The sequence below is a fragment of the Salmo salar genome, chromosome 01 (assembly GCF_965601325.2).
Source record: "Salmo salar chromosome 01, fSalSal1, whole genome shotgun sequence".
Lineage (NCBI taxonomy): Eukaryota > Metazoa > Chordata > Actinopteri > Salmoniformes > Salmonidae > Salmo > Salmo salar.
The window spans coordinates 23,497,998-23,511,099 of record NC_138291.1 but is presented as its reverse complement, the minus strand read 5'-3'; the positions used below and the strand labels follow the sequence as shown (position 1 = coordinate 23,511,099).

General features: G+C 42.1%; 1 protein-coding gene across 5 annotated transcripts in view; it reads right to left on the bottom strand.

Moving 5' to 3' along the window:
* LOC106577869 (ral GTPase-activating protein subunit alpha-2) overlaps positions 1-5,799 on the bottom strand; it is a 215,601-nt gene extending 209,802 nt beyond the window's left edge. For 4 of the 5 annotated variants that reach the window (XR_006769182.2, XM_014156501.3, XM_014156319.3 and 1 more), the window contains exon 1: positions 5,565-5,799. Coding sequence is in view for 4 of the 5 variants with exons in the window: in XM_014156501.3 (XP_014011976.2) it covers positions 5,565-5,670 (106 nt within the window). In the remaining variant the exon portion in view is untranslated. The remainder of the gene's footprint in view (positions 1-5,564) is intronic. The other variant, XM_014156565.3, reaches the window with a different exon arrangement.
* Positions 5,800-13,102: the final 7,303 nt, after the last annotated feature.

Sequence of the window (13,102 nt, the reverse complement as noted above, 5' to 3'; positions counted from 1 at the left end):
AAGGAACAATGCATTGTTTAATGTGAGCTTCATGAACACATTCTCAACATAATACACTTCAAGGCAGGGCAGAAGGTGTATTTCGCACTGTGGTATTCATTGCGATAACTTAGGCCTAACTTCTTCAGCGAGTAGGCAGATCAGAAATATTTTGAATAGCCATGTCTCTTGTTCGGGGGCTTGACAACTTCACTAAATGCAGTCCAGTACGAGCATTGAAAGAACTCCAGCATATGAAAAATAATTCCCTCAAGGCAGGTTGCTTGTTATCATTACAGAGGCTGTTTGAGAGTTTATTTACAGTCGGAATGCTACATGAACTGTCCAAATCACACCCATCAAGGAGGTAGACGATTGAACGTGCGTAGATGTAAATGACATGGAAATTTAGACTGGTTTCGTTTTCTGATAAGCTGGTGTCCAGAGAAAGTGAGTAGGCTGATTACAAGCTGAGCTTTATACTTCAAAGAACACACATTGACTTTCTAAAATAGACTACTCAGTCACATAGGCTAGCCTGACTGTCATTTATTAACACAGCCTAGCTAAGATGTGCTTCTAAATTCTGACACATTAGCAGAATCACAGCCATACCCTGGTATTCTATGGTATGTTGAACATGGTGTTGGAAAGTAGTCTACACTGTGGACAGGGGTTAAAGATAACGAGTTCAAAGCTATCCAGTGTGTTTTGAAAAGAGGAAAATCACATGCCAAGAGGTCTCAGCTTGACTCAGCAGGGAAAAGGACCTTGTTGAGTGGGTTTCCCCAGAGCTTTACCTCCTAACAGCAGCTATCCCAGTTGACCCTGATCCCACCAACATTCACAGCAAAAGCATGGAGAGGATGAAGTGACACTGTGGTAAACATCCCCTCTGTCTTTTCCTCACACACACACACACACAGTTATCACCAACAACACTTGCACTTATTTACCATTGTTCCCATGGAGGCCACCTGCTGTTTTAGGTCAAGGAAGTTGTTTACACTGCATCTTAGAAAAAATTATAATAAAGCAAATTCTCTCTGAATTGTTGTCTTGGCTTTTTCCATTGCCTTTGAGGTAAGCCTATACTCCAGAGTCTCAGGCATTTAAGTGTGTGGTGTGTGAATGCACGCGTACTTTGTGTGTGAGTGTGAGTGTGAGTGTGTGTGTGTGTGTGTGTGTGTGTGTGTGTGTGTGTCACAGAGGAGGTGTGTGATCAGGTGGTCTAGCAGGCTCCTGTAATGAACAACCTCAGCCAGATCCAGCCAGGCATGACCAGAAAATAAACATGCAGCCGCTCTCACACTCAACATGACATACATGCTAACTGGGCACAAAACCAACACAAAGAAGCTCCAGTGAAAATAGACTCTGCAGAATGCCTTTTCAAGTACAGCACTTTTAGGGCAAATGGGCCAGGAGCTATTCCTGGCCTTGTGACTGACCATAGCCTAGTGATGTCATGCTATGATATTCAGCTTAAATCAAACTTGAGTTAAGCTGAATCAACATGGATAGGGGTAATGGTTTCAGGATGTCCCTGACATTTAGAAGAACCTTTAATATCAGACCTATCTTGATATCAAAAACATTGTAAGTGGCATGTTTTATCTTTCGGTAAGAATGGAGGGAGTGCAGTGACATTTGCCTGTGTTCTTTCGTAAGTGTGTGTCTGAGTTCTCATAAAGAATATGCCTTTTGAAAATGAAAATAACAACCACATCGTTTTGTAAGCTTTCAACATCATTTATAGCAGCACACATCATGGTGAGCAGTGAGCAATAATAATAATAAAATAGGCCAAACTAAACTCCCTGCTGTGTAAAGCAGCACCTTATCACTCATCCCTACTTCCTGTCCACATAGGGAAAAGCCAGCACCAGACCAGGAGGAAATCCTTCCTTTGCTGCAAACACCGACTGCAGGAGGGGGATGGCCATTGAACATCAATATGGAGGGCCAGCTATCTGCCACTGCAAACAGACATACTACTTACTGTCTATTATCTATCCTGTTTCAGAGTCACTTTACCCCTACCTATATGTACAAACACTACATGACTGAAAGTATGTGGACACCTACATGTCGAACATCTCATTCCAAAATCATGGACATTAATATGGAGTTGGTCCCCCCTTTGCTGCTATAACAGCCTCCACTCTTCTGGGAAGGCTTTCCACTAGATGTTGGAACATTGCTGCGGGGACTTGCTTCCAGTCAGCCACAAAAGCATTAGTGATGTTGGGCGATTAGGCCTGGCTCACAGCCAGCATTTCAATTCATCCCAAAGGTGTTCATTCGGGTTGAGGTCAGGGCTCTGTACAGGCCAATCAAGTTCTTCGACACCGATCGAGACAAACCATTTCTGTATGGACCTCGCTTTGTGCACGGGGGTATTGTCATGCTGAAATAGGAAAGGGCCTTCCCCAAACTGTTGCCACAAAGTTGGAAGCACAGAATCGTCTAGAACGTCATTGTAGCGTCAAGATTTCCCTTCACTGGAACTAAGGGGCCTAGCCCGAACCATGAAAAACAGCCCCAGACCATCAGTTGGCACTTTGCGTTGGGGCAAGTAGCGTTCTCCTGGCATCCGCCAAACCCAGATTTGTCCGTCGGACTGCCAGATGGTGAACACTCCAGAGAACGTGTTTCCATTGCTCCAGAGTCCAATGGCATCAAGCGTTTACACCACTCCAGCCGATGCTTTGCATTTCAAATGGTGATCTTAGGTTTGTGAGCAGCTGCTCGACCATGGAAACCCATTTCATGAAGCTCCCGACAAACAGATATTGTGCTGACGTTGCTTTCAGAGGCAGTTTGAAACTCAGTAGTGAGTGTTGCAACCAAGGACAGACAATTTTTACACGCTACGTGCTTCAGTGCTCCCGTTCTGTGAGCCTACCACTTCACGGCTGAGCCATTGTTGCTCCTAGACATTTCCATTTCACAATAACAACACTTACAGTTGACCAGGGTAGCTCAAGCAGGGCAGAAATTTGACGAACTGACTTGTTGTAAAGGTGGCATCCTATGACTGTGCCACGTTGAAAGTCACTGAGCTCTTCAGGAAGGCCATTCTACTGCAAAGGTTTCCTATGGAGATTGCATGGCTGTGTGCTCAATTGGTGTGGCTGAAATAGCCGAGTCCACTAATTTGAAAGGGGTGTCCACATACTTTTGTATATATAGTGAATATAGTGCATCTACCTCAATTACCTCGTACTCCTGCACATCAACTCGGTACTGGTACTCCCTGCATATAGTCACGTTATTACCCGGTACTCCCTGCGTATAGTCACGTTATTACCCGGTACTCCCTGCGTATAGTCACGTTATTACCCGGTACTCCCTGCGTATAGTCACGTTATTACCCGGTACTCCCTGCGTATAGTCACGTTATTACCCGGTACTCCCTGCGTATAGTCACGTTATTACCCGGTACTCCCTGCGTATAGTCACGTTATTACCCGGTACTCCCTGCATATAGTCACGTTATTACCCGGTACTCCCTGCGTATAGTCACGTTATTACCCGGTACTCCCTGCGTATAGTCACGTTATTACCCGGTACTCCCTGCGTATAGTCACGTTATTACCCGGTACTCCCTGCATATAGTCACGTTATTACCCGGTACTCCCTGCGTATAGTCACGTTATTACCCGGTACTCCCTGCATATAGTCACGTTATTACCCGGTACTCCCTGTATATAGTCACGTTATTACCCGGTACTCCCTGTATATAGTCACGTTATTACCCGGTACTCCCTGTATATAGTCACGTTATTACCCGGTACTCCCTGTGTATAGTCACGTTATTACCCGGTACTCCCTGTATATAGTCACGTTTGTATTTTTTTACTCGTTATCATTATTTGTTATTCACATAATGTATTTACTCCTTTGTTGTATCTTTATCCTTGCATTGTTAGAATAGGACCCGTAACTAAGCATTTCACTGTGACAAATAACATTTGATTTGCCTTATCTTTACCCACACATGAGGACAAGTAAAACAGAAGTAACAGACTGCCTCGGCCCACTGTTGACCTCTATCTTGATTCTTGACCATACAAGTCTTGACATTGAATCTGCAGTGTCTGCAGGAAAGTGCACTGATATGCCGAAAGTGTAGCAGTAGCCTATTAATCATTTATGCACTACTTCAGCAATTGTAAACAGTGGTTGTGAGATGGAGATTCGTACACAGACGTAGTGTAAAGTGGTTGACAGGTAGGGCCTAAATGACAGGGGGGTTCATCCCAGATATAGGGGTTCTACAGGTCAGCGAGCCTGTTATAAGGAGGAGTAAATTTCAATGGTCCAACGAGTGTAACCGGCGTGACATGGCTAGCTGGTTAGCGGGTGCGCGCTAATAGCGTTTCAATTGGTGACGTTACTCACTCTGAGACTTGAAGTAGTTGTTTCTCTTGTTGTGTAAGGACCGCAGCTTTTGTGGAGTGATAGGTAACGATGCTTCGTGGGAGCTGATGTGTGCAGAGGGTACACTGGTTCGAGCCCAGGTAGGGGCGAGGAAACACTGTTACACTAGCATACCGCTTCAAAGTGAGCTTCATTAAAACACCATACGAAGACAGTGGGAGTCTCGTTTTTTCCCCCTATTTAAAAATATTGACAAACATCCCTTGTCTGTCATGAATATTAAATACAATTATATTTTAACTTACTCTGCAAAATGTCCGTGGGGTTGGTTCTTAATTTTGACAAAATATCAACAGGAAATTATTATTAAATGCAGTTATCGGTTTGTGACAATCAGATTTGTTTGCGCATCACCTAAGGCACGTGCACGCGGTGCATACAAATCGAAGTCTAACAGGTGTTCAGTTTACATGGTTATGTGCTCGATGCATCAAAAACTCGGGTATATATATAGTTGACATTTTGTCTCAAACTTCGAGCACTAGAAGGACCAACCGGTAGAGTAAGTTTACTTGTATCCAGCATTCTGGCTTGTAATGAACGATTTTGCGGGACTTAATTTCAGGCAGTGGCTACAAACAATGCCTATTTTGTTAGTGTAAGCTAGCGATCTAAGTTACATTCCAGTAAGTTAGACAGTGACTATGTTAGCTAGCAAGCCCTTGAAGGACGAAGTTGACAGTTAACAATAGCAGCCAACTTGCATAAAAAAACTGGCCATTAATTAGTACCAGTGATATTAAGCTAAGTACCCTGTTAGCAAAAAGCTAGGTGGCTAAAGGTAATGAGTTGGTTTTTGAAAACCTGCCTGCTGTTCTGCTGACTGACATGCTAATCAGTTAATTTAGCTAGCCGTTCTACAATGACATTGTGGCTTGCTAGCTAGACAGACGCACTAGCCACAATGGATGGCTTGGTTTAACGTTAGCTAACAAGTTCCACGTTTATATCAGCGTGACGACAAATAAATATATTCGACGTTGTAAAAAAAATCATTGGACTCAAAAGGTATGCACGCATGTTGCTAGTTACAGAGCCAGCTAACGTTAGGTAGTATGCTTGGACGCAGGTACCATCAATAATCAAGTGAGCGAGCCACTGCTCGGTGCTGCAGCAAAGCTCGTTGACGTTTCACTCACCTAACAGTGACCGGAGGTGCTTCAGTCGGGTCAATACATCCTTCTTTGGGTCCAGAACTTTCTGTGTAGATTTCTTGACGTCTCCATGGCCCCTTCGAGTGAACATTCCGCTGTAAAACGCAATCTGGAATTAGCTACGTCTTTTTTAACCTACAGTCAGCCTATGATTTGACAGTGCCACTTTCCTCACCACCGCTCTATTCTTGCTCGTCAAACATACGTTTCGCCGCTAGTCACCTCCCTTTTCGTGGTTTTGTAAACACGGAAGCGCAGCTCGTTGCGTGGCCACGCCCCCTGTTGGACGTAACCAGCAAGCACTTGTACCATGCTTACAATTTTTCACAGAAATGTAATGTCACTGGCTCTGATATGATTATTAAAGTCGATTCTGTAGTTTCGACGGCCTGACATTGCCAATTTTGTTTTGGTAAACTAAACTGAGGCGAGAGATGGGAGTTGGAGAAATGCACCACTCTCAAATTCATTGACAGTCATAATCTTCAGGGCACTTAGCACCACAATACATACTAAATAAATACTAAACACAAAGCATAGTGACTTTATAAAAACAACTGGCTAGTTTGTACTCGCTAGTCTTTCTAGCATCATAGCCTATACAAGCCAGTTGATTTTATGAAGTCAATATGCTTTCTATCTAGTATTTATTTAATATACATGCATAAGAAGTGTCCTTGCAGTTTTAAAGATTAAAGCCCTATTCCACCTTGTATATGGTTTATGGAGGCATATCATTTGGGGGGAGGCATGTTCCTATGGGGAGGCATTGTCTGATAGAACAGTGCCATTAAATGATGCCTCGCATCAGAACATGCCCCCCTATAGATCTGCACCTTTTTGACCTTTATTTCAACAGGTCAGTCCATTCAGAACCTATTCTCATATTCACTGGCTGAAGGCAACCAATTTAAATGTAATGAAGAATTATTCTAATCTAAGAATTATTCTAATATCCTGAATATTTAGGAATTCAAAAAGACAAAAAAAAGTGAAGATTTGTTGTGTGCTTTAGTCTTTTCATGCCAAATGTCTACAAACAGGTGCTGGAAATAAACATAAGTTCTTAATTATCTATGCATAGTCACTTTACCCCTACCTACATATACACATTACCTCGACTAACCTGTACCCCACACATTAACTCGTTACCCCCTGAATATAGCCTCGGCATTGTTACTTTGTATTACATTTTTTACTTTCGTTTATTTAGTAAATATTTTCTTAACTCTATTTCTTGAGCTGCATTGTTGGTTAAGGGCTTGTAAGTAAGCATTTTCCAGTAAGGTCTATTTGACTCATGTAACAAATACAATTTGATTTGATTTGGAGCATTATTTTTCTTTGGAAAACCATGTGCTCTTAAAGCAACCCTTTACTTGATCCAAGTAAAACAGATGTTTCACTTGCATCAGGAAAGACTTAAATCGGTAGGGACATCCCAAAGATTCCAGACAGCACGGACCCTTTCAGAAAATTAGCTGTGAATGGCAAGTTAGCTCCAAAGTGTTACCTGGTGTTTACCTTTGGTACTGCTGCTAAAGCTGGCACTATAAATTACCTTCTTGTAAATATACATCACAATCACAAAAATGGTATTATTAATAAAGGTTATTTTCCATGAAGAATAATTGTGGGACTTGCTTTAGCTCTTTAAAAGTATTTTTGTTGTAGTGGAAGAAGTTTTAAAAGTTTTAATTAAGCAAAGTAGTGAAATATAGTCAAAGTTAAATATATTAAAATACCTGGTCTGGTGACTTTGATCGACTACTATATCAACCTTATTACATTGCCGTGTGTTCCTATTCTATTGAAATGAATTTATTCTCAAGCAAAGGAATCTGTAAGAAAGAGACCTAGGGATCAGTCTTTCTAGAATGACACTGGCAACTAGAAGGTGTTGGTGAAGTGGAAGAGTTGTGGTACCAGGTTTCCAAGTTAATGGTTTTTGTTATTCTCTTGTAGGCCCTCCAGTGAGCAATAGGGCAACAAAGTTACTTAAAAAAATATTGAATAAAGTTGTAGGATAAAAAAATCTAAGCTAAATATACTAATATAAAAGATCCCAGAAATGTTCCATATGCACAAAAAGCTTATTTCTCTCAAATTTTGTGCACAAATGTCTTTACATCCCTGTGAGCATTTTATCCTTTGTCAAGATAATCCATCCAGCTGACAGGTGTGGGATATCAAGAAGCTGATTAAAGAGCATGATAATTACACAGGTGCACCTTGTGCTGGCCACTAAAATGTGAAGGTTTGTCACACAACACAATGCCACAGATGTCTCAAGTTTTAATGGAGAGTGCAATTGGCATGCTGACTGCAGGAATGTTCACCAGAGCTGTTGCCAGATAATTTTATGTTAATTTCTCTACCATATGTCGCCTCCAACGTCGTTTTAGAGAATTTGGCAGTACATCCAACCGGCCTCAAAACTGTAGACCCAAGACTTCCACATCCGGCTTCTTCACTTGCGGGATCGTCTAAGACCAGCCACCCGGACAGCTGATGAAATTGTGGGTTTGCACATCCGAATAATTTTTGAAAAACTGTCAGTAACAGTCTCAGGGAAGCTCGTCTGCGTCCTCACCTTTTTAAAATTTTTATTTTTTATTTCACCTTTATTTAACCAGGTGGCAAAGCAGTTCGACACATTCAATAACACAGTTACACATGGAATAAACAAACATACAATCAATAATACAGTAGAACAATCTATATACAGCATGTGCAAATGAGGTAGGATAAGAGAGGTAAGGCAATAAATAGGCCATGGTGGCAAAGTAATTACAATATAGCAATTAAACACTGGAATGTTAGGATGTGCATAAGATGAATGTGCAAGTTGAGATACTGGGGTGCAAAGGAGCAAGATAAATAAATACATACAGTATGGGGATGAGGAAGATTGGATGGGCTATTTACAGATGAGCTATGTACAGGTGCAGTGATCTGTGAGCTGCTCTGACAGCTGGTGCTTAAAGCTAGTGAGGGAGGTAAGAGTCTCCAGCTTCAGAGATTTTTGCAGTTCGTTCCAGTCATTGGCAGCAGAGAACTGGAAGGAGAGGCGGCCAAAGGAAGAATTGGCTTTGGGGGTGACCAGTGAGATATACCTGCTGGAGCGCGTGCTACAGGTGGGTCAGTAGCGGTTCTGGGGGGGGGGGGGGGATTTGTGCCCCTGTGACAACAATTTTGGACCCCCTTGTGGCCCCCCTAAATGTGGAGTATGAACAAATTTTTGCTATCGTTCTTTTTTACATCCGTTATTAGACAGTGGCAACGCGGAACACTAATTTAACCCACACATTTTCTAGAGGGAAGGCTTTAGGCGGAACACAACAGTATCGTACCACATGCAAAATTATATAACAACAATAACGTCTAATGTAACTGGCCCCTCGAACAGTACAACTGGTCTCAGCTTGGCCCCCCCAGTTGAAATGGTCTAGAACCGCCATTGGGGTGGGCACTGCTATGGTGACCAGTGAGCTGAGATAAGGCGGGGCTTTACCTAGCAGAGACTTGTAGATGACCTGGAGCCAGTGGGTTTGGCAACGAGTATGAAGCGAGGGCCAGCCAACGAGATCATACAGGTCGCATTGGTGGGTAGTATATTGGGCTTTGGTGACAAAACGGATGGCACTGTGATAGACTGCATCCAGTTTGTTGAGTAGAGTGTTGGAGGCTATTTTGTAAATGCCATTCATCCGCCACCATCACCTCTTGTTTCAGCATGATAATGCACGGCCCCATGTCGCAAGGATCTGTACACCATTCCTGGAAGATGAACATGTCCCAGTTCTTCCATGGAAAGAGAAAGCATCCAAAACATTGAGCATGTTTGGGATGCTCTGATGCAACGTGTACAACAGTGTTCCAGTTCCTGCCAATATCCAGAAACTTCGCACAGCCATTGAAGAGGAGTGGGACAACATTCCACAGGCCACAATCAACAGCCTGATCAACTATGCAAAGGAGATGTGTCGCGCTGCATGAGGCAAATTTTGGTCACACCAGATACTGACTGGTTTTCAGATCTATACTTTCTTTTTAAGGTATCTGTGACCAACAGATGCATATCTGTATTCCCAGTCATGTAACATCCATAGATTGGGGCAGGGATCATTAACTAGATTCAGCCGCAGGATTACTTTTTTCTTGAGCGGATGGTCGGGGGGCCGGAACACAAATAATTTGAAGATATTAAATTGACTGCAAAAAGCCCAAATGTATATAGTATTTGACAAAGATAATAACTTAACTTGCTTACATTTGTATACGATCACATATTACGTATTATGCATGGGAATATTTGTGAACACATTTCGAAAATTAAAATAACTTGGAACTGATTTCCTTTTTTTGTACCGTTTTTTTATGACCAACAATGAGAAAAAAATCAGGCAAAACTTGGGGGGGGGGGCAAATAAAATCACCTGAGGGCCAAATACGCCACCAGTTGGGGAAACCTGGATTAGGGCCTAATGAATTTAGTTCAATTGACTGATTTCCTTATATGAAGTGTGTATCAGTAAAATCTTTTAAATTGTTGCATGTTGTGTTTATTATTTTTATTTTGGAGTAAACATTTTGGAGGTAAATCAGCTTTAATATTGTGCATGGATTGTAGCTTCCATCAATGTAATTGTCTGCATAATTTCCAATCCCCCATATATCCTACCGATCCTTGACTTCGGCAATGGCATGTCAAAACAGCCCCCAACACTCTACTCAGCAAATTGGATGTAGTCCATCACAGTGCCATCCGTTTTATCACCAAAGCCCAATATACTACCCACCACTGCGACCAGTATGCTCTCGTTGGCTGGCCCTCACTACATATCCGTCGCCAGACCCACTGGCTACAGGTCATCTATAAGTCTTTGCTAGGTAAAGCCCCACCTTATCTCAGCTCACTGGTCACCATACCAACACTCACCCGTAGCACACGCTCCAGCAGGCAAATTGCACTGTTCATCCCCAAAGCCAACACTTCATTTGGCCGCTTTTCCTTCCAGTTCTCTGCTGCCAATGACTGGAAAAAAACTGCAAAAATCTCTGAAGCTGGAGTCTTATATCTCCCTGTCTAACTTTAAGCATCAGCTGTCAGAGCAGCTTACCGATGGCTGTGTACAGGTACAGTGAATCTGTAAATAGCACACCCACCCCCATATTATTACTTACCCTCTTGCTCTTTTGCACCCCAGTATCTCTACTTGCACATAATCATCTGCACATCTCTCACGCCAGTATTAATGCTAAATTGTAATTATTTTCACCTCCATGGCCTATTTAATGCCTACCTCCCTACTCTTCTACATTTGCACACACTGCACATAGATTTTTATTTTATTTTGTGTTATTGACTGTATGTTTGTTTGTGTAACTGTGTGTTGTTGTTTTTGTCGCACTGCTTTGCTTAATTTTGGCCAGGTCGCTGTTGTGAATGAGAACTTGTTCTCAAGTGGCCTGCCTACCTGGTTAAATAAATGTGAAATAAAAAAAGGAAAAATAAAATATTGTTTGGGTAAATATATATTTCTATATATACATACACATACCCACATATACAGTGCCTTGCAAAAGTATTCACCCCCTTGGCATTTTACCTACCTATATTGTTTTCTTACAACCTGGAATTAAAATAGATTTTTGGGTGGTTTGTATCATTTGATTTACACAAAATGTTTTTTATTGTGAAACAAACAAGAAATAAGACAAAAAAAACTGAACTTGAGTGTGCATAACTATTCACTCCTCCCACCCCCAAAGTCAATACTTTATAGAGCCACCTTTTACAGAAATTACAGCTGCAAGTCTCTTGGGGTATATCTCTCTAAGCTTGGCACATCTAGCCACTGGGATTTTTGCCCATTCTTCAGGGCAAAACTGCTCCAGCTCCTTCAAGTAGGATGGGTTCCGCTGGTGTACAATAATATTTAAGTCATTCTCAATTTGATTGATGTCTGGGCTTTGACTAGGCCATTCCAAGACATTTAAATGTTTCCCTTAAACCATTCGAGTGTTGCTTTAGCAGTATGCTTAGGGTCATTGTCCTGCTGGAAGGTGAACCTCCGTCCCAGTCTCAAATCTCTGGAAGACTGAAACAGGTTTCCCTCAAGAATTTCCCTGTATTTAGTGCCATCCATCATTACTTAAATTCTGACCAGTTTCCCAGACCCTGCTGATGGAAAAACATCCCCACAGCATGATGCTGCCACCACCATGCTTCACTGTGAGGATGGTGTTCTCGGGGTGATGCAAGGTGTTGGATTTGCGCCAGACACAGCATTTTCCTTGATGGCCAAAAAGCTCAATTTTGGTCTCATCTGACCAGAGTATCTTCTTCCATATGTTTGGGGAGTCTCCCACATGCCTCTTGGCGAACACCAAACGTGTTTGCTTATTTTTTTCTTTAAGCAATGGCTTTTTTCTGGCCACTCTTCCATAAAGCCCAGCTCTGTGGAGTGTACGGCTTAAAGTGGTCCTATGGACAGATACTCCAATCTCCACTGTGGCGCTTTGCAGCTCTTTCAGGGTTATCTTTGGTCTCTTTGCTACCTCTCTGAAATAATGGGTGGCCGTCTCATGGCAGGTTTGTTGTGGTGCCATTTTTTTTCCATTTTTTAATAATGGATTTAATGGTGCTCCGTTGGATGTTCAAACTTTATTTTTATTTTTTATAACCCACCCCTGATCTGTAGTACTCCACAACTTTGTCCCTGACATGTTTGGAGAGCTCCTTGGTCTTCATGGTGCCGCTTGCTTAGTGGTGTTACAGACTCTGGGGCCTTTCAGAACAGGTGTATATATACTGAGATCATGTGACAGATCATGTGACACTTAGATTGCACACAGGTGGACTTTATTTAACTAATTATGTGTCTTCTAAAGATAATTGGTTTCTCCAGATGTTATTTAGGGCCTTCATAGCAAAGGGGGTGAATACATATGCACGCACCATTTGCCGTTTAAAAAAAAATATATAAATATATATATATATATATTTAAACAAGTTATTTTTTTTATTTCACTTTTCCAATATGGACTATTTTATGTATTTCCAAATCATGAAATCCCCCCCAAAAATTACAGGTTGTAATGCAACAAAATAGGATAAACGCCAAGGGGGATGAATACTTCTGCAAGGCGGTGAATAGAACAACTGGCACAGTTCAGACTGATTAAACTTGTGATGCATGCAATAGTGGTAGACCTCTGACCTACTAGCAATGTCATGACTCTGAGACACATCTGATCTGGCCATCCAAGTGACCCCAAAGAACATAGTAATACAGAAGGGAGACGATGGCCCCCTGTTTCCATTGGAAACTATTGCCCCCCTGCTTGGCATAATGCACCCTGTAGGACTGGCAGAGAGACAGGGCAAAGTGTTACAACACTGTGTTATTTCTAGCAGGATCCCCCCCACCCCACCCACCTGCCACTCACTTGATCTGTTAACTGGAAGCTTTTACTGTCCAATAAAGACATGTGGTTTTATAGAAGATATGCCTCCT